At 50.9% G+C, this 19971-nt stretch overlaps 8 protein-coding genes across 8 annotated transcripts; 4 read left to right on the top strand and 4 right to left on the bottom strand.

Annotated features, from left to right (window-relative positions):
- Positions 1 to 909: 909 nt before the first annotated feature.
- On the top strand, positions 910 to 1692 carry BBA_02560 (dual specificity phosphatase Yvh1, putative; the record flags this gene model as incomplete). Its single annotated transcript, XM_008597657.1, has 1 exon — positions 910 to 1692. The coding sequence occupies one exon, from the start codon at positions 910 to 912 to the stop codon at positions 1690 to 1692; it is 783 nt and encodes a 260-aa protein (XP_008595879.1).
- Positions 1693 to 3361: 1669 nt separating this feature from the next.
- BBA_02559 (uncharacterized protein) lies at positions 3362 to 3782 on the top strand (the record flags this gene model as incomplete). Its single annotated transcript, XM_008597656.1, has 2 exons — positions 3362 to 3632; positions 3709 to 3782. 2 exons carry the CDS (start codon positions 3362 to 3364, stop codon positions 3780 to 3782), a joined length of 345 nt encoding a protein of 114 aa, XP_008595878.1.
- Positions 3783 to 4431: 649 nt separating this feature from the next.
- On the bottom strand, positions 4432 to 5543 carry BBA_02558 (ferulic acid esterase (FaeA); the record flags this gene model as incomplete). The annotated part of the gene is made up of 3 exons (XM_008597655.1): positions 4432 to 4486; positions 4564 to 5183; positions 5253 to 5543. The coding sequence occupies 3 exons, from the start codon at positions 5541 to 5543 to the stop codon at positions 4432 to 4434; spliced, it is 966 nt and encodes a 321-aa protein (XP_008595877.1).
- Positions 5544 to 5806: 263 nt separating this feature from the next.
- BBA_02557 (C6 transcription factor) lies at positions 5807 to 8087 on the bottom strand (the record flags this gene model as incomplete). Its single annotated transcript, XM_008597654.1, has 6 exons — positions 5807 to 6278; positions 6346 to 6528; positions 6592 to 7235; positions 7294 to 7374; positions 7433 to 7971; positions 8027 to 8087. 6 exons carry the CDS (start codon positions 8085 to 8087, stop codon positions 5807 to 5809), a joined length of 1980 nt encoding a protein of 659 aa, XP_008595876.1.
- A 910-nt stretch (positions 8088 to 8997) lies between these two features.
- On the bottom strand, positions 8998 to 13383 carry BBA_02556 (ABC transporter, putative; the record flags this gene model as incomplete). Its single annotated transcript, XM_008597653.1, has 3 exons — positions 8998 to 9376; positions 9448 to 9611; positions 9679 to 13383. 3 exons carry the CDS (start codon positions 13381 to 13383, stop codon positions 8998 to 9000), a joined length of 4248 nt encoding a protein of 1415 aa, XP_008595875.1.
- Positions 13384 to 14288: 905 nt separating this feature from the next.
- BBA_02555 (C6 zinc finger domain protein) lies at positions 14289 to 15461 on the top strand (the record flags this gene model as incomplete). The annotated part of the gene is made up of 1 exon (XM_008597652.1): positions 14289 to 15461. The coding sequence occupies one exon, from the start codon at positions 14289 to 14291 to the stop codon at positions 15459 to 15461; it is 1173 nt and encodes a 390-aa protein (XP_008595874.1).
- Positions 15462 to 15648: 187 nt separating this feature from the next.
- On the bottom strand, positions 15649 to 16649 carry BBA_02554 (thioredoxin reductase GliT; the record flags this gene model as incomplete). The annotated part of the gene is made up of 2 exons (XM_008597651.1): positions 15649 to 16198; positions 16258 to 16649. 2 exons carry the CDS (start codon positions 16647 to 16649, stop codon positions 15649 to 15651), a joined length of 942 nt encoding a protein of 313 aa, XP_008595873.1.
- Positions 16650 to 17560: 911 nt separating this feature from the next.
- On the top strand, positions 17561 to 18694 carry BBA_02553 (short-chain dehydrogenase/reductase; the record flags this gene model as incomplete). The annotated part of the gene is made up of 2 exons (XM_008597650.1): positions 17561 to 17636; positions 17745 to 18694. 2 exons carry the CDS (start codon positions 17561 to 17563, stop codon positions 18692 to 18694), a joined length of 1026 nt encoding a protein of 341 aa, XP_008595872.1.
- Between the last annotated feature and the right edge of the window lie 1277 nt (positions 18695 to 19971).

Below are 19971 nucleotides of genomic sequence, written 5' to 3'. Positions count from 1 at the left end.
GTATTCGCATCCGCCACCCGCATCGAATCAACCCTTACGCCCGAATCTAACTTTTTTTGTCTTGGCATGGATTATGGATACGCTGATTTCAAAGCTTTGCTCCGCATTACCCATCGCGGATGATCGCTGGGGCCCGATCTAGTCGATAGGCGTGGCCGTCATCTTTCGAATACAGCTCGTGTCTCGTGTTTGTCCTCACTCAGATGGAGAGATGGAAACTTGCGCTGCCGCTTCTCGTTCCGCAGCCAATTCCCAGAATCGGTTTGGCGGCTTGCTCGGCCATGGGGAGCTGTGTGGTCGCACAGACTATGTGGCACGTTCAGAGGGCCACCACTCGTTTGTTCAGTCACTCAATAATATAATGCCTCCAGGCAATTTCGAAGCAGCATTGCATGGTGATTTGCTCCGAATTATTTTATTACACCGCTGTAATAGTAACAAGATATGGTGGGTGTCGAATCCAGACTGCGGGGTCTGTGGGTTTTTCTGGGGGGCGAATCAAAACTCCATCTCAGCATGGCAGGGCCACGCCGAGAGCGTGCGTAAGGGTTTTCAGTATTTCAATAATCAGATGGCGGATCAGCCAATAGAATAACAGCCAGTCAACCAGCCAATCTATCCGTATTTGCTAGTCAATCGACCGGTCAACTGCCAGTCCTCCAAGAGGACAAGGCCCGGATGGGCTACAGGGTGATCCACTATAACATCTCTTACAAGGATACTCTGTAAATAAAACCCCCGATATTGCCTTTTTAGGACTACGACTTTGCATCTAACCACATATGGGGGGTGCATTACATTCGTCTTCAACTCACCTGTTGGCTAACATATCCCAGAACTGCTGCTGTCACAGAGATTGTGCAAGCCTTTTTCAGACTCAGAAAGTTGGCAGTACAGTTCATCGTTACTATGCAAAGCTCAGCAGCATCCGCTGAGGCGACGAGATCGTTGGCCGAAAAAGTAGTTCCGTTCGCCAGAGTGGCGGAATCATCCATTGGAGAAAAAGATGCATCCTTTTCCGACACTGCTCCTCCGACCGTTGACGAAATGGCTCCCTCTGTGGAAGGGGTGGTCTCTCCGCCCACTTCAAAGACGGAATGTGTTCTGCCACCAGCATCAATAACAGAGATACGACGTCAGCTTTTCATCGGCAACCAATACAGCAGCCACAGACACCCGACACTGACGGAGCACAAGATCACGGCAATCGTGTCAATCATGGATGCGCGCCTGTTGCTATGGACGTGCAACACTCGACCCTTTGTCACCGAGGAAAATCATCTCTTTATTCGCTGCGCGGACAACTCGACCATGAACGTGCTCCCATTCATGAGCCAGGTCTGCGATTTTATCGAAGAGCGCATATCCACCGACGAAAAAGCCAATATGCTCGTACACTGCAGAGAAGGAATTTCTCGGTCGGCGACCGTTGTGATAGCCTACCTCATGCGAAAGTATGGCCTGAGCGCTGACGAGGCCCTGGCCGAAGTCAAGGCGAAGCGAAAAGTAAAGCCAAATTCCAATTTCATGGACCAACTACGTGTATGGGGCGCTGTTGGGTTTCAAATCTGGCAGGATGACGACGAGACAGTGCCAAAGAAAGAGTATCAAGCCTACCTCGATGAAAGAGCAGTGCGTTTAAAGGCCAAGGGGCTAACAGGCGACGAACCGATTGGAATACAAAATCTTTGACGAGGAGCAAAGAGTCGCGGCGGGTGTGAGGGTTATATTTCGGGGCTCTTCTTCAATGGAAGCAGAAGACACAATAATAGAGCTCTGCTACGAGCACAGCGACATTTCGCAAGGATAAGTGCACGTAACTTGACACGGTTCATTTGGCAAATTACACATGCAGAGGATCATCTTTCGAAGAACGCTCTGAATCTATTATTTCTAGCCGCTGCCGCTGGGCCTCTCGAGTTCTCCTTGCTGATTGGTCCGATTTGTCCAGGCCATAGTTTCACATGTATGTTGGTGGGAGGAGATTAGCTGGCTCGCCGGCAGGCAAAGCCCTGTTTTCATGAGTAATGAGACGAGAGCAAAAATAGCACACTTGAAGCACATCCGCTTTCAATTTTATTTGTAACAAGGGCCTGGCACCGCCATCTTCAGAAACGCGAGCATGCGGTTTTGGCTTCGCCAATCTACTTGGTGTCTGCTCGAGGCCAGTCGCCGCAGAGGAGAACCAGCTTTGGCAAATCCCGGCGCACAAATGACTCTAGTCATCACCCTACGAATCATATCAATGCTTTCTGGAATAGACTGACAGTTCTCCAAGAATGGTATGAATACAAAGTGTCTGCTATGGTGTAAGTTCTCCGGCGCCGTGACGGGTATTGCAGGGAGCGTGTGCGTCGCTCGGCCAATATTCTGCTGCAAAAGATATATGATGGATCAATAACAAATGAGCAAACCCGCTATGTGAGCCCTCTTTTGCAGCAGTCTACTTTCACACCCCGCCCATTTCTGCAGACGACAGCTGACAGGGATGTATAAAGACCAAGTGGGTGATGAACTAGACCGCCGGTGCTCGAGTAGACGAGTCGGCACAGCCAGCGTATTTCTCAACATGGAATGTTTGATAAAATCTAAGATCAAGATGATCGAATTATTTATATGATCAAGTTCATCAAGGACCATTCTATGTGAGATTCTATCCTCTGCATTGCTCTGTTATCTAAAACAACACCACGTTCTGGTCTCGGCTACTGGCCGCAGATTTGCGTTGGGCAACAAGGTGGTCGCCGCTCTGGGCCTCTGGCAGACCAATAATTTCTCGGGTCTTAATCCCCGGTGTCCGACCCCTCGGGTCCAAGCCGGCGATGGGGTGTGGTCTTTTGGGGGCTGCTGCCAAGCCAGCTCATCCGTCAGGCCACGGCGCCACTGAGATACTTTGGTATCCGCGAGTGCCTCTTTCTATAATCCTTGAATGGGCTTGTCACTTGCCAAGCTACTCTCACTTGCCAAGATACTCTCACTTACCAAGTTACTCTCACTTACCAAGTTAATCCTGCGGTGAGTGACTACAAACTCAATGCCGGCCACGTCAGAGAACCGCTACTGCAGTAGAAAGATCTGTGAAGAAAGTGAATATCGAGCAAAGGCGCCACATACACGTGCCACGCACCCATCCAATATGCTGGCTTCTGCATGTTGGATGTGGTTCTTTTTCCGAGGCTGAAACAACGTGTCGTCGGTGCGCCATACTTCCATCCATCATATCAGCCATTTTCTGATCATTCACAAGAGGAAGTAACTTTCCATCCCCTCCGCCAAAAAAAAACAAAAATCTCTTCTATGTGGCCCCAGCCTACCCAACAACACGAACACACACGCACACACACTACACATTGAATACAAAATGTCCGTCAATGACTCCCGTGAGCTGGTTGAGGCGATGCTGCAGCAAGAGTTTGAGGGCTCCGGGATTGAAGCCACCACTATAGTATACAAGAATGCCGAAGAGATTATAAAAACTTCCAAGATGGGACTATGGGCGCAGAGTGCCGTGCAGGAAAGTGTGGTGATCAATATGCGGATGCCGGGAATCAAGAGATTCTTGAGAAACTTGGCCGAGATGGGAGTCGGTGTCACCGCGGAGTACCAGGGTGTTTTATACAAGTTTGTCCCGAGTACGTGTAAAGACCCGGTCATTTCACTCTGCTCTTGCTGACGAGGAAACCCGTCGAAAGCAAATCTCGAATCTAGAGCGACGTCGCCCTGCTCCAGTCTGTAGCGTACTGCGGTTGGACTGGCCGAAATGGGAGTGGGTTGTCACCTGAGAGTACCAGGGTGTCTTGTATCATTCAACAGCCATTCAATAAACATTGAGTCAATTAACAGTCAGTCGTTGATAATCAGCCGTCGGTCAACTAGCAGCTAGTCAACCAGCAGCCGGGCAATCAAATAACATTTAACCAACAGTGGGTAAATTAAAGCAGTTACTTATCAGCAGCCAATCAATTAATAGAATTTAAAAAGCAGGTGCTAATAAACTAGCTATTCATTAAGACTAGCTGTGATTTAAGGCTGGCTACTAAAGTACTACCGTGTAATCAAGCTGCATTCTTGTGCCGCTCGTGGCTCCGCTTGGACTCCTTGGATTCGACGTTTACTGCAACCCCCATCTCGGGGTTAATCAGTAATCTGCAATAATTCCATTTAGCGCGTATTTCGCATCTCCATTACCCATCAGCTCGGCACAATGGCTCTCGGTAATGAGCCCTGCTAGTCGAACCTGATCATGTTACCTACCAGATCTGGTACCTGCTACCGCGGTAGAGCCTCCGGCAAAGCTTCTAGAGACGCCGCATTTAAGCCATAAAACATGAAATATTTCAAATATTTGAATAGTGATGATAAAAAAAAATAGCTCGAGGTCCTTGAGTTGTCCGCCTCAACGGCGGCGCTCGGGTCCACGAAACAGCAGGCTTAAGCTGTGAGCTTGCAGTTGTAGCGCTTGGCGCGGTACTTGCGTTTTGGTGGGCTTCAAGGCAAAAGAGCAGGTACCGGGTCCGGTTCGTAATAAGATGCTAATAACTTGATTGGCAACTTTTACCTGACAATCGATACTTGCTGAAAAAGTCGAGAATAATCGGCGTGGCGTTGTAGCTAGCCACATGGTGGCCTTTTCTCGAATTGTCCTCATTCGGGGCCGTGCTCGGCCAGTCATGACCAATATCAGACTCGTAAACATGCGTCACCAAGCCAGCATCCGCACCGCTTCCATACGTATACGATGTGGTATTGGCCGCAATCTCGCTGGAATGGTTCTGCAAGCCCAGCCCGTTGCGGACAGACCACTGCCGGACAAAGTGCGGAATGGCCGGAAGACACTCATTCTTTCGCTCGCCGCCTTGGTAGGATATCGTCGTGTCGTTGCCGCCGTGAAACTCGATAAAGGCGACATTGCTCCTGCCGGGGCTGCAGGGCAGCTTGACAGTGTCCGGGTGGCAGGGCAGCGTGTCGACGTAAAAGGCGCCAGAGACGGGCGCAAAGGCGGCGATGCGTTGGGAGGCGCACGCGTCGCAGGCGAGGACGTTGCAGAAGCCGCCGCCGTCGGATTTGCCAGAGGCGTAGATGCGCGTCGTGTCGACGTTGTAGTTTGTCTCGAGGTAGTTGAGAATGTCGTGGGTAAACAAGACGTCGTTGACGGTGTCGCCGGGGACTCCCTGCCAAGTATCCTTGAACGTAATTTCAGTAAATGGTGTTTTGGTGCATAATGGTTAAAAAGGAGGGGAGAAAAAACTGACATTGAGGCCTTGCGGATATACTACAATCGGGGTAGCGTTGGCGTCGTCGGCAGTCGTGAACCCGTCTAGTTGGAGCTGGTCTGTGGCGTTTGTGCCGCCTCCGTGAAAGGAGAGGAGAACAGCCGCGGGGGAATTCGGATTATATTCCGCAGACACCCAGAGCAGGAATGATCGTTGCTGATGATCGCTGGTGATGACAATGTTTGATGTGCTTGAGCTAGCTCCATCGCGGGCACAAGCAACTGATGATGCTAGCGTAGTAGCGGCACCAGCGGCGACCGAAAACACCATGCTAGGACAGTATTTCATAGTTACGGTGCACTTTTGGTCTGGTGGAAAAAGAGAAACAGAGTTTTTGCGCGTCTGACATGAGCAGCGCCATTATATTATATATCTCTCTATTAAATGGTGAGCTCACCCTGATGCTGACGAGATACTAGCCTAGCACCGCTTGTGGATAAAAACCTTGGCGATCGGATCAGCAGCGCTAATTAAGGTAGGCATAAATTACCGAGACTAGGTAATTTATGCGTAGTTTTGGTGCCAAGAGCTATTTAGATGTAATTACCGATCGGGTAATTCGGCAAAAGTCCCCTAAACACATCCTCCGACGGGGCGAATTCCGGGCTCAGCAGCTGGTCCACGTCGCCAAAATGCAACGCAGGGCCCGTAGAACCCGGTGTTATCGGGACTATGGGTGGCAGAGCCGCTGCTGCCGACACCAGGTTACTGGCCATCAGGTTCACGTTATGCATTCGTTGCGCAGCCCGCTGCCGCGCTACAGGAGTCCCGGGTCGGCGCGGGGCTTCACGGGGAGTCGGCTGCATAATACTCTCCCCTGTCGCGAGATCTTGCGCGCGCTTAAAAAGCCGATACATGACGTCGGCGCTCCAGTACGTGAACCGCAGTTGGGCAAAGACGTTGACGCAAAGCTGCAGCTTGTTGCGGCCCTGCCGGCGCGTCGAGATGCTCTCCGACTGGCAATCTGCTAGGTGAAACTGCGATGCCGGCACCATGGCAGTGATCCTGTGAATATAATAATTTAGCGCTGATATTTGGATTTTTTTGGCAAGGGTCAAAAAAAGAGACACACATCATTGGTTTCATGAACTCGAGGGCATTCATCTCGATGAGTTGTTCGACAAGTTCATTTGTGCTTGATGCAGCCTCGCGACCTCGGCGTAAAAAGGACTGCTTCAATTCCGTATACTCATCCGCTGCAAACGTACTTGTAGCATTGAGAACATATGGGCGGCAGAGCATCGCGATGGTGGCTCTGGAAAGAATATCAGCAAGTATTTGATTGAAAGAAAGAGCCCAAGTCGCCAAAGTTTCTTACTGGTAAAGCATTTCAACCTGGACGGTATGGACATGCACGTCGTCATCATCTGAGCCGGAGCTGTAGGCGAATTCCCCTTCATTTAGCTGGCATAGCAACTGATTGACTTTCTGAATGCAGGGCTCGGGTCCCCTGACACGATGATGGAGCTGCAACACATCGCCCAGCGCATCGCTCACTCGGACCATTCGCAGCCACAACTCTGCCAGCCTCGCCTCGTTTGCGACGAGGCTAAACTCTGAACGCGCTTCGGATTCATTCGCGAGGATAAACTCGGACCGCGCTTCGGGATTGACCCGCCTCAGCTCCGGCAAGACGTCGTATCGCGAAGGCCTCGGCAGGTCATGGCCGTCGCTGCGCAGGCGCATCGGTCGTCCGTTGGCAGCCGCAATCCACCGATCCCCGACTACGAGAGACCACCATATTCGTCGCGCCATGGGCTCCGAAAGCTTGAACAATCTCGTCGTTTGCTTGGTATTTGCAGGATCGCGATGAAGATTGATGGCTTGCGCGAGAGAAATGGCAACCCCAATCCAACACCACGCGCCCATGTAGTCTTGAGGATCCGAGTGCCAGAATGCCAAGAGAATCACTGCTCGAATTATATCAAGTATGTTTGTTCCTTGATCGAAATAGTAAAGACACTGAGCAGTTGTTAGTCATTTATAAGCGCAGTTGCGCGAGTGCGAGGGCGCGCCATACCTTGGCACGATAGTACATGACCGTCTTCATGGCCTTTTTAGAGGAAAAACCGGCCTTTTCCAAAGTGATTCCGTCTATAAACTAGAAAACAATTTTGTCAGTTTGGGGCTTGCATCGGAGGAACAAAAGATGTACATACATTGGCAGCGGCCAAGAACATACTCCACAGAAGCAATGGATTGATGCCTTTCGACCCACGACTCCAGTACTCATTGAGAACTTTGGGCACATCCAAAATGGGCAGGAAGAAGTGGACATGTTGGAAATAGCACCCAATCAGTTCGTCGCATACATCATCCGGGAGCTTTGTAAAGACTCCTTCGTGGCGCATGTATTCGATTTCGTGGGGTTTGCGAGTCGGCAGTGTCGTCGATGTAGCTGCGCGCACCAGTTGGAGGGCTTCCGGGCGGCTGGGATCCAGAATCGAATCTTGCCGTGCAGCTGCGAATTGAGTTGAGCTTTCGGTTCGAATTTTATCCAAGAATGGAAAAAGTGAAGGTTGGGTGTAGAACTGACCAGCTTCATCTTGGACACTGCTGCTGAGCCTGGACACACTTGGCGAGGCGACACTGATATGCCAAGATGCAGTAGAAGTCGTCGCATCTCGATAGTTTCGCACCTCACCCCGATCCATGACCCTCCTCTTCGGCAGCGAGGCTGTACTTTCACCATCAGACACTAGAATAGGCTGTCAGTCGAGTTTTCGTCCGTGAATCATTTGTCAAAAGCTGACCTAGCTCGCCAGCTGCATTGCGCTTCCTGCGCGGTCTGTTTTTTAATCGATTGTCAGTCATGCCGTTCCGTTCCAGTCTCGAATCTCGATGCCCTTGTTAACCATTTACCTGTGCTGTTTCCGCGGCAGCACCACGCAGTCTTGTCCATGTTGACGGCAATTGGAGCATGGTGTCGTCGTCTCGGCAACATCGCATTTTACTTTACGCCTCTGACACATTTGGCAGGCAACGCGAGATCTGGTACGTGGTAGGATCATTTTTATTATTACTGTTGTCAATGTGGCGCTTGTCTGTCCGTCTTTGTTATTGTTTCCTTTCTGATTCTCGCGACTTTCCGTAACGGGACAAAATTCGGTAACAGGACAAGGTTCGGTAACAGGATCCATCATAAACAGGATCCATTATAAACAAAAAAATTCGGTTAAAAAGAACAGATTGTTTTCTAGGGGCGATAGTGTAATAGTGCCGGATGAAGAATTCTCCGCGAACGCCACGATTTTGTGCAGCTTCGGTACATTCGATACCTAAAGAACGCCATCTCACTCAGCAAATTGCGATACGGAAAGAGTGGGTTTTGTGGTGTCGCAGTAGAAATAGGTTCCCGATCAGTTTTGGCTTCAAGCAATGATGAACTCCAAGGCTAGAGTTGGGAGTATCAATTCTTGTCATAGCTGAAAAGGGTGGTACATAGGTCCAAAACCAGGTTAGCTTCTGAACTCTATCCATTCTATGTCTAAAAACATGCCTCCATCTATACACCCATCTATACATCCATCTATACAAGTAGCTGCACAAAACAGTATCTTCCAACATGAGCACTAGTAAAAAGGTTTCTACTCCCACAACAGCACGAACAAAGAAGTGACTCGGAAACAAAACATGAAAAAGATATGCGAGGAAAGCAAGGAAAAGGCGGAGTTAGTGGCGGCACCGAGGACTGCTAAAAGCATGCCAATCCGATCGCTCCATCTCAAGACTCAGCCTTCTTGGTAGCCTTGGTCCTGAGCTTCATCATAAGAAACACGAGACCGTAGAAACCGACCACAAATACAACAACGATACCTGCGTTTCTCCATCCGTACCATTCTTCTTTCATGTTCAGTGTCTGGAGAAAGTCTCCTCCTTGTGTGTATTGGCACACGCGGCAAGAAGAGGTGTCGTCTGGGTTGAGGAGGTTTGTGGCCACTCCCATGCCTTTTTGATAAACAGAAAGATAATCGCCGCAGGTTTGGTTGGAAGGCGGGTCGAATATGGCAAGTTCATCTTCTCTGCAGTGGACAGGCTTATCCCAAGTAGTAAAGACAAGCAGGGAACTCATGAGGTAGTTGAAGGGATCCATGTAGTATATCCTGAGACAAAACACGCCGTTAGTAAAGCACTCTCAATAAATTCTTTGATCAAAGAGACAATTGTTTCTTACCAATATCTCCAGAAGGGTTCAATCTGGCTGTACGGTACCATGACGCCGCAGAAAGAGACCAGTGTGGTGATGACCAAGGGGTTGACAAGAGATGCAAAGACGGCGTTTGGAGTGTACGCGGCAATCATCTGACCAATACCAGTATATAGGAACTCGTACATGAGCTATGCGCAAGTTAGCATAAACCGCGTAACTGATACCAAAAAAATAAGAAAATGGGCAGCAACTTACCACCACGAAGAACACACTGCCAGCGTGCCCGGGACCGGAAGGAAGACCGGCAGTAAAGTACCAACAGACGTAGTACAGCAAAGCACACAGTAGCAAGTAGGGAAACTCGGACACAATCAAACCAGTAACAAAGGGAGCCCAGTGGTACATTTTGCTCTTCTTCTCCCGCGCCTCGTATATATCGCGACGATCGATGAAGAGGGGCTGAAGTTGGGATATAATACCGGGTGCAACAAAGATAAAGTTGAAGATGGTGAAGAGGTTCTGCTGAAGGTCTGTGAGACTGTCCCCAATCATCCAAAATGTGAAGCCGTTGAGCAAGGCCAAGCTGACATGCATGGCCATCTTGTTGTCAACATAATCAGTGTTGCGAAAGAGCGATACATTCATGCGATGCGAGACCAGTTTGATCTGCGTCCACATGGAAGCGGCAAACTCATTTCCGTCATCATTGACTCCCGATGGTCGAGAGAGGGCGGATTCAACCATGTGGTCCAGTTCCTTGCTGAGGTGCTCGTGTTCGGGCGATTCCAGCCAAATTTTGCTCCAGTCTTGCTTATGAGATGGGGCCCCGTTGCCTGAAATCACATCAATCATGTGCTCAGCAGGATTAGCTTCAGACGGACATGGAGCCCCGTGACGACCAAAGTACGACTTGATGGTGCTCGCATTATCACCGATATCGCCAAAGTATACAGTCTTTCCACCTTTGGCAAGCAGCAGGAGCGTGTCAAATTGGGCAAACAGCTGTGCTGACGGCTGATGAATGGTGACTAGGATGGCCTGTCCGGCTGCGGCGAGTTTTCGGAGGAAGCGAATGGTATTATAAGCAGCCTGGCCATCGAGCCCGGATGTAGGTTCGTCGAGGAAGATGAGAATACTAGGCTTTGCCACCAACTCGACGCCAATGGTGAGACGCTTCCTTTGTTCAACAGAGAGTCCATTTCCTGGACTACCGACAAGGGTATGCTGAAGATCGTTCAGTTCTAGCAGGTCCACAATGGTATCGACATATCGTAGCTTTTCTTCGGTGGGTGTATCACGAGATTGGCGCAAGAGGGCTGAAAATTCCAGGGCCTCGCGAACAGTTGCCAGAGGCTCATGAACATCGAGCTGCTCGACGTAACCGGCAGAACGTTGAAAGGAGACGGGTATAGGACGACCGTCGACCAAAACGGATCCATGAATGGTTCCCTCCGTTTTGCGCTGTGCGAGCACATCAAGAAGCGTAGTTTTACCAGCGCCAGAAGCACCCATCAAAGCACCGAGCATTCCGGGTTTCACATAACCTTGAACGTTGTCGAGTAGTACACGGTCACCATCGGAGGTTTTGACAGTGTATGACAGATTCTTCCAGGTAAAAATGCTTCGGTTGCGAATGAGCTCATTGTCGAGTTTCCTGTCAGAGTCGAATCCAGAACTGGCTTGGGTCTTTTCAGCAGGCTGTGCCTGCTCCTCATCTTTGAGGTTTTGAAACAGGTGCTTGGTCTTGTGGTGCTGTTCCCGAGGAATCAGAAGACTGCGTCCTCCTTCTCCCACTTGCTTCCAGCCATTGGTGAAGAAGACGGTGAGGCCAACAAACAGCACCCACCAGGCGCAAATGATGCCAAAGTTGCGCCAGATGTGGCCATGAGCAAAGGACAAGTGCTTGAGATACTGTTCGCCTGTGACGCTCGTGGCTCCAGGCGGCGCGCCACCTACACCAGCACAGGCCTGTCCACCTTGTCCTTCAGCATAGCCTTGCCCATTGGGGATAAGATAGGGACCGACACAGGCGATAATCTGGCCATGAAACTCGTTTGAGAGGAGAGCATCAAATGCATAAGCCATGGGATTTATCCAGAAGATCCAAGAAAACCACGGATGCATCTCGGACTTGATAATCATGTATCCCATATAGACAAATAGAGCGACAATGGAAAGACCAGAGACTTTTGTCGAGGCGTCAAACGTGGGGAATGCGGCGCCCACTACGCGGAAAAAAGAGGTCATGGACAAGGCGGTTGTGTAGTTGATTGCCAGGTAGGTGAAGAAGGCGCCGGCCGTCATCTTGAGACCAACCATGAAATAGAGAATGAGGCCGAATTGCGAAACTTGGAACAGCAAGATGGGCATGTCTGCAACGACTTGGCCAATGACGACAGCTGCTGGGTTGTACAGGGCAAAAGAGCGATGCTTGGCCAAGATGGGTCTGCCGGTGAAGGAGTCGGTGACTTCGGATAGAGCAAGGAGAGCGTTGTAGAGGATAGAAAAGAAGAGGGCACCACCTTTGAGAAAGAGCCCGGCAGAGTTGTCCGGGGCAGAGTAGAATAAGGAACCGCCGAGGAGAGCCTGCATGAGGGTCGCGCCCTGCTTCATAAAGAGAGTCGCCTTGTCTCCCCACAAGATCTGATACTGCCTGGTGGTGGCCGCCTTGACTTGCGTGAGAAAGTCGGCCGTGACGGGCGAACTCGCGGGCACCCCCTTGTGCTTCTCACGAGCAACCATCTCTTTAAAGACTGCCGTATTGTCGGCGGCTTCCTGGGTCGTGGGGTAGGTTTGGGCCTCTTGCATCGTCCTGGGGTAGATGGCTGACTTTTTGTATGCACTGAGCACTGCGTCGGCGTCGCGAGGAAAAGTCTCCTCGTGTCCAGGCGCAATCACCCGCTCGTGGGGGACCATGACACCTGTTAGGAAATCGCCTCGATTGGAGCCGCCATCTCGCATGAAGCCAAGGCCCTCGATAAAAGGGACAGCCTCCTTCTGGGGTCCGTAAAAGATTTGCTTGCCTTCCTCGAGAACGAGAACTTTGTCAAATTGCTCGTAGATGCCATTACCTGCTTGGTACAATGTAACAATGGTGCTGAGACCGAGAATATCAGTCATGACCCTGATTGCCTTGATCCATTCAAGAGCCGTGCTGGCGTCGAGTCCTCTCGTCGAGTTGTCCCAGCAGTACACGCTCGCGCGAGTAGTCATGCACTCGAGAATGGATACTCGCTTCCGCTCTCCTCCCGAAACGCCTCGAATATAGGCGTCCCCGACCTTTGTGTGGGCAGTATGAGAAATGCCGACCGACCGCAAGAGAAAGTCCTTGTAAAACTGGGCGTACTCCTCGTGCGTGTCGATGCCGGGGGGCAGCTTAAAGGGGACCTTCATGCGGGAGGCAAAGTCAATGGTTGCCTCGACGGTCAGGGTCGGAAAAAATATTTCCTCCTCGGTGTTCATGATGATCTGGCCATGGTACTGCTTTGCTTCGTCGGCCGTCATGTTTCCGTAGTGGACGTCGCCTGTGACATCTTTGAAGCCACGGCGGTTGTTGGCGAGCACGCTGAGCAAGGTCGTGCAGCCTGCTCCTGGGCGGCCTAGAACCAGCAGCATCTCTCCAGGCTTGACACATCCGTGTGAATTATCGACAATGGTCTTTATCGGTTCAGCCGTGGTGCTCTTGTGGAAGGGGTTCAGCTGTGACAAGACATTTTCCTTGAAAGTCGCGTCGGCGCCGACGCCGGTGACGGTGAGGTTGGTCCAGCTCACGCCGAGCTTCTTGGACTTTTCTCCGCCTTGTTCGTCTCGCTCGCGTATCATCTGCATCTCGGGCGCCATGTGCCATGTCCTGTCAACTAACATGGTGTTTTCGAGCCGGCTGTCCACATCTGTGGCGTGTCCGGTTTCGCAATTCGAATTGCTGGACTCTTGGTCCACGGTGAAAGAAGTGATGCTCATGGACGGGTTTGTGATATTTGGCCAACAAAACAATCTTTTTTTTTTCTCTAAATGGAAAACGAGAAGAAGGCAGAGTCTATAAGTTAAAAGGACACGCGACGAAAAGGTACTGTGCCATGTATATAATCACAAGAAAAGACGCCAAGTAATAATTTCTTGGTTTAAAAGCAGCTTACAGAAGCATATCTATAAAAGCTTGCAATCGCAAATAAAATTGTAAAAGCTTCCGGGTTGGCCTGGAAAGCCTCCGACGAGCGATCGCGCGCCGCGGTTGCGTTGGAGTGGTAACTTGTCAGCCCAAAGGGTCGCCCCAAAGGGGCCCCTCAAATTCTCCTCAATGATCACTCTCGAGCCTCCCCGGCATTTCAGGCCACGGTAATGAGATGCAGCCAGCCTAAAATGAACGTCAGGACTTGATTAATAAACGCTCCGAGTTGGCGCACAATGTTGCGGACGCTAAAACGTTGTGGATTTCTCTCATGTTAGCGGCAAAAAGCCTCCGCGGAGGCTTTAAAGGATAAGCTTTATCCTCCCTCCAAGACACATGTTGGATCCCTTATGAGTGTCGCCACCAATCAATCATCTTGGCCCCTCAAGCTGAAGTCGAGGCCACTACCTCGGATTGAATTTTGCTCTGCACTGCAACCTCTCCTCCGTAAAATCTATATTCGCGATATCGGCATGTGATAACCACCATGGGAGGCACAACAATCCATCCATCGCAGCGGCGCATCTCCTGCGAGGCTTGCAGGAAAAACAAGTCAAGGTGTCAACGACTCAACCGTAATGAACCAAAGTGTGCGAGATGCACACTACTCGAGTTGGACTGTACCACGGGGCAGCAGAGGAGTATTGGAAGGCCTCGCCGATCGGCTGCTTCTACCACCAAGGAACAAAGCGCCAAAATGCGCACTCAAACAACGCCTCGCAGAACACCTCATGGGAAGGATCTGGACCGGACAAGCCTCATGTCTCCGGCTTCTACCCCAAGGCAAACCTCCGACTTGGCCGATGATGATGCATTCGATGGCGCGACAGCAACATGGTCAACCATGGACATGAGTACCCTAGACCAATACCCATCGTCATGGGATGCCGCATTGGACATTGCCGACGCTGAATTCATGTTTGCGCACAACTCGGCATTCGACGTCGCAGCATCATCTCTGTACACGCCAAACTTTGGTCTTTCCCCTCAGAGTCCGTCAAGCACCGTGTCGTGCGACCCTGGAGGCTCCTTGACGTCGACGAATACCCTCCAAATAGCAATGCCAGAGAGTGTAGGCAGCATCGATGCCTTGTCTGCTCTCTCGGAGCTCTCCAAGATGAATCTCGACTTGCACATTCGCGTTGCTGCTGCTGCGACGAACAAGGCCAGCCTAGAATTCGACAATATAATATACCAGCAGGGCGCGTTGTACATCAACAACTATACACTCGCCGAATTCATGCTCAGCACGTCTCAAAACTTTCTGCAGCTCCTCACCAAACTTTGCAGCACCCGACAACCTGTTGGCCTGCTGTGCGCCTCATCAACGACAGACACGCTTTCCTCCAAGCCACTATCAATGCAGTCGCACCCACCGCACATGAGCCGGCAGGCCAATATATTCGCTAGTTCGCCTCCATCATGTACTGCCGACACCACCGCAGGGCCGCTGCCCGCTCCCCTCGCGCTTGCCATTACGAGTGTATTGACCCAGCTCATCTCGCTCTATGATCTGATGCTCCATCACTTTACCGCTCGCGCCCAGTGGATCTCTGTTGATCCCATCGCCCCGCTTCCAGGTCTCTTGTTTGGTGGTGTGCCCCTGAACAATCCGTGCACACAGGGCATACTCATTTCCATCAACATGCTCGAGAGAATAGAGTGCCTTTTGGGTATCAAGTCGGTGCCGAGCACCAGACAAGTAGGCTTGTTGTCGCCGAGACAAAAAGAGGTGCTCTGGAGTGAGTTGGACGGGAGAAGTGCTGTTTTGCACGGTTATGCTGTTGTGCGGCCTGCCGAGTTGAGGAGGCTATTCGGAAAAGTAGCAGTCACTTTTAGTCAGGCATCAGCAGACTCGTTACAGACATGAAGAAGAAGAAAAAAGAAGAAAAAAAAAGAAAAGAAACAAGATACCCATTGACCGCCTTAAGCGTGAGCGACGCGCTAACCAGAATATTTTCCATCATTACATGTGAAGCGACGCGCTTGCCAGAATATCTTACATCAACACATGTGATTTGCGCAATACAGAGATTCCATTGCCCTCTCATCTACATTTACATTTTAGGCCCCTCGGCCTGCAAATCATGCGCAATTCCCACGCCCGCAAACGTCCCCATATGCATCGCCTGCATGGCATTCTTCATTGGCGTCGCGCAATCTCCTGCCGCATACACTCCCTTGACACTGGTGGCTCCAAACGGTGGCGTTACTGTGACATCTCCAGCAGGCGTCAACTCGACACCTAATTGCGCTGCAAACGGGCCGTTTAGTTTCGTAGGGGGCCTGTGCACAAGAAACGCCTCCTGAACCGAGCTTCCATCTGCAAAGGTAATGGTGATTCCGCTGCCTTGGGGGCCAAGAGCGAGAGAAGCAATCTCGCGGTCGTCTGTTGTGATGGCGGCATCGTGTTGGCCGACGAGCTCTGCAATGGCGGTCTGCACGGCAGGATTGTTCGAGGTGTAAACGACAGCTTTGGAGGTGATTTGCTTGGCACTGCGTGCGAGAGCGATGGCTGCTGCAGGGACAGAGACTTCGCCGAGGGCAAGGACTCCAGCAGACGGTTCTCCGGCCTCTTCATAACCGTGGCAAAAGAGGCAATGGTAGCTAGGAGGAGTCAATTATAAACACTTTGGTAAAATGATTGGGAGGTGGGGGGGACGCACATGGATCGACCCCAGCACTCATCATATCCCTTGATATCGAGCGGCAAGTCGGTGACGCCACTCGCAAGCAAGACTCTCCTGCCAGTGAATCTTGTCCCATCTGCAGCCGTGGCCGCAAAGTCGCCCGCCCTCGTCCTCTCGACCTGAGAAATTTCGCAATCCACAAAGGAGATTGTCTTGTACCGCTCCAAGATTTCCTTGCGCGTCGCGGCCCTAAAGGCGGCGGGGTCTTTGTGATCCCATGTTGGTATGGTATGCATGTGCGTCGAGCGCGCGTTGCGAAAGAGCGAGCTGTCAAAGACGACAGCAGTGTGCAGCTGGCGAGCAAGGGCGAGAGCTGCAGCCAGCCCGGCAGGACCTGCGCCGATGATGAGGGCGTCAACGGGAGCCATGTTGGTTGTGGTGGTTGTCAAATGTGCGGGTGTTGGTCCAAACTAATTTTGTACGAGCTTGGTGGTGAGTGCAGTGGAGGAAAGACATGACGGAGAGAAAAAGACGTCAAGTCTGTGTGCTATATACTCCCCTTCGTCAGAGAGAATTGCCCAATTCACTATCATCATATTGGGCATAGTTAAAGCATCCAGGAAGCTTTCTTTAGCCTAGAGGTATCGTAAGATTCGGAAGGTATCTTAAACCCTCCGCGGAGGGTTTTGGGCGGAGGGTTGGCTGTCTTGCCGCACCAAGATCCACCACGTCTTGATTGAGACTTATTTAGTAGGTATGGTGCAGGAAGAGCTTAAAACAACTGCAGAGGCCGATTCGCTATACCGAGAGAAGTTAGTGTGATTAAAGGGGGGGGGGCTTGTTAGAAAGACAAGTGTGGCTCGACGCATAAGCAAATAGAAGACCTGTTCCGCCGCAATTGGATTCGCGTCTTGCACAAGAAAGAAACGCATCATTCTAGGCCAGCATGGCTATCGTCCCGGCAAGCGACCAACTCGGGCGAAATGAGTCCAGCATTATTTCAGCTCGCTGATCCAGTAATGAGGCTTGGGGCGTGGCTAACCAGGAGCGCGGTTTCCCAAGGTGCACAGCGCCCAAAATCGCCAAATTGATGGCACATGATGTATTTCGCGCGTAAAATAATCGAAAAAAAAAAAAAAAACTTTCGATGAACTTGGCACACTGTTTTTGATATGCAGTGATGCGGACGTGCTGCCTGGGCTGACGTTATGCACATTGTCCTAGGCTGACGTTATACACATTATATTTATGCGCCAACTCCTACAGCCTCGACTGCGGCCTAGCATTCATTCTACCTCATACACGCCCACAATCCGGTACAGCAATCAATCTAGCTACAATGGTCAAGCTTCAAACCATCCAGGCCCACAATGCTGCTCTCAACTCCAAATTCCCAAGCCTTGTTGCAGTCTTTGGTGAGTCGACCTTTGGCTTCAAGCTCTTGCAACTAGAAAGCCACTCCAATACAACGTGTCAGTGTGCCTTGTTCGCCTTTCACTAACCAAATGGGCAACTTGAAATAGTTGGCGGTACCTCTGGTATAGCTCTTTCCACCGCGCTCGCGCTCGCTCGTCACACGCAGTCGCCCAACATCTACCTTGTCGGCCGCAGCCAACCAGCCGCGGATGCGGCCATTGCCACCATGAAGAGCATCAACCCCTCTGCCCGAGCTACCTTTGTCCAATCCGACATTTCTATTCTTCGAAACGTCGACACTGTATGCGAAACCATTGCGCAAAAGGAAAAGAAGCTGAACCTGTTATTCATGACACCTGGATACATGACGCTCAAGGGCTGGGACGAGACCGCAGACGGCCTGGACCGCAAATTTGTTCTGCACTTTTACGCGCGAATGCGCTTCGTAGTCAACCTGCTCCCCCTCCTGACCGCGGCCGCGCAGGATACCGACGCGACAGCGAGGCTCTCCCGCGTCGTTTCCGTGCTGGATCCGCACGTGTCCGTCCGCGCCGGCGGTGCTGGCAAACTAGACTTTTCCGACCTCAGCCTCAAAAACTCCTTTACCCTCAATAAGTGCGGTGCCCACGCCAGCTTGATGGGCGACTTCTTCCTCGAAGGCATGGCGCAGCGGCACCCGCAGACTTCCTTTGTGCATGCATACCCGTCGGGTGTCAATACGGGCCTGCTGCGGGAGCTGCCAGCCGGGCGCGTGGTCTCGGCCGTACTGGGCACCATACTGAGCCCCTTTATGGTACCGATAGAAGAGAGCGGTGAGAGACATTTATTTGCAGCGACGACGGACAGGTTTCCACCGAAAGCTGCAGGAAGCGCGACGCAGCAAGGCGATGTCGCGGTCGGGAGCAACGGTGTTAAAGGAAGCGGTTGCTACTGGTCGAACTGGGACGGAGAGGTTTTCCCCGAGAACAAGAAGCTGAGTAGAACAAGGGAGGAGGGTGCCGTGGACAAGGTCATTCAGCACACGGAAGAGGTCTACGCCCGGTGTACGGGAAGCTGAGAGACGCGTGCGACAGGTGCAGACTCGTGACGATGCAACAGCAAATTTTTTATACACATGACATCTGTACGATAGTTTAGGATATCCTGCTTTTTGCTTGATTCGCTTTTTTTCTGCAGTCTGTTTCGTCGCGCCGTGTATGTGCTTATTGCTTGGGACTACACGAGGTCGGGCGAACGTGCATCTATACCTGGGAGCTGTCTGGCGGGCGTTTGTACTCTTTTTTCCCTGCTCTTCAAGTCATAGTCGAATCCTTCGTTAGAGCCGCAAGGTTTCTGTAGCGTTGTGACTTTTTTTTTTTTCTTTTTTTTGCCAGTGGCTAGCATGCGCCGCGAAATCGCGTCGATCTAGGCCGATTTCTGCCCTGTTGGGACGTTGTTGAAACATTTTCAAGAACTGTAAATAGTGAAACATTATTGATGATGGTAATGGGATCTGAATTTATTCATCCAAGTATCCATCACATTTTCAGAATCTAACTACTTTAGCTGGGCTAAATGCTCTTGGCGCAACTAACAAGAGGAATTAGCAAACAACACCAAACCTCTGGCTGTCCGCCAATCAACACTAGGCCATCCCTTCCCTTTGTCCCATGATGTAAAATAAGCAAATGGCGGTCTGAGTCAACTTTTTGAAAAGCTACATGACGTCAGAATCGTCCATGAGCAGACCTAGATTCGTGTCAGCCAAACATTCTTGGTGAAAGCAGAGATGACTTACATAGTTCCTCCTCAGTTTGGCACCCGGCACTCCGGATTAGAGCAGTAGCAGGGTGGTACTTTTTTAAGCGGTTTGTGGCAAAGCCAACATGCAGGCCAAGTAACAAGACCAGACATTCTGTCTATAGGGTTTTAGTCTTTGCAGTTATCCGTACAAGAGAGATGACGATAGGGTTGATTCTTTGCAGGAAAAGCTTTCCATCTTCTCTGAAAAAATTATTTCCTTAAATAATTGTGTTCTTCACGTGGCATTCCGTTCCAACCTATTCTATTGAGGCACTGTTGATACAAAGCGATAGAGAGTTGACCTTGATGTCTACCTGGTCTTAAGAGCAGGCCATGTGTGAACGTATATAGGGACTGATTCACATCATTTTCCTACGACACCATGGAACCATGGACATGGCATTTTCAAATTTCTTTGTCAAAGGTCTGGCCAAACCGGAAAGAGTCTACATCTACATGCTGCGACGGGACCGACCCGGAATCCTTCTCGAAACCGAATGATGACATGTTCCTCAGTTATCCTCAGGTACGGATAGTAGACTGAGTACCATG

The sequence above is a fragment of the Beauveria bassiana genome, assembly GCF_000280675.1.
Source record: "Beauveria bassiana ARSEF 2860 unplaced genomic scaffold BBA_S00005, whole genome shotgun sequence".
Classification (NCBI taxonomy): Eukaryota; Fungi; Ascomycota; class Sordariomycetes; order Hypocreales; family Cordycipitaceae; genus Beauveria; species Beauveria bassiana.
This window is presented reverse-complemented; position numbering and strand designations above follow the sequence as displayed.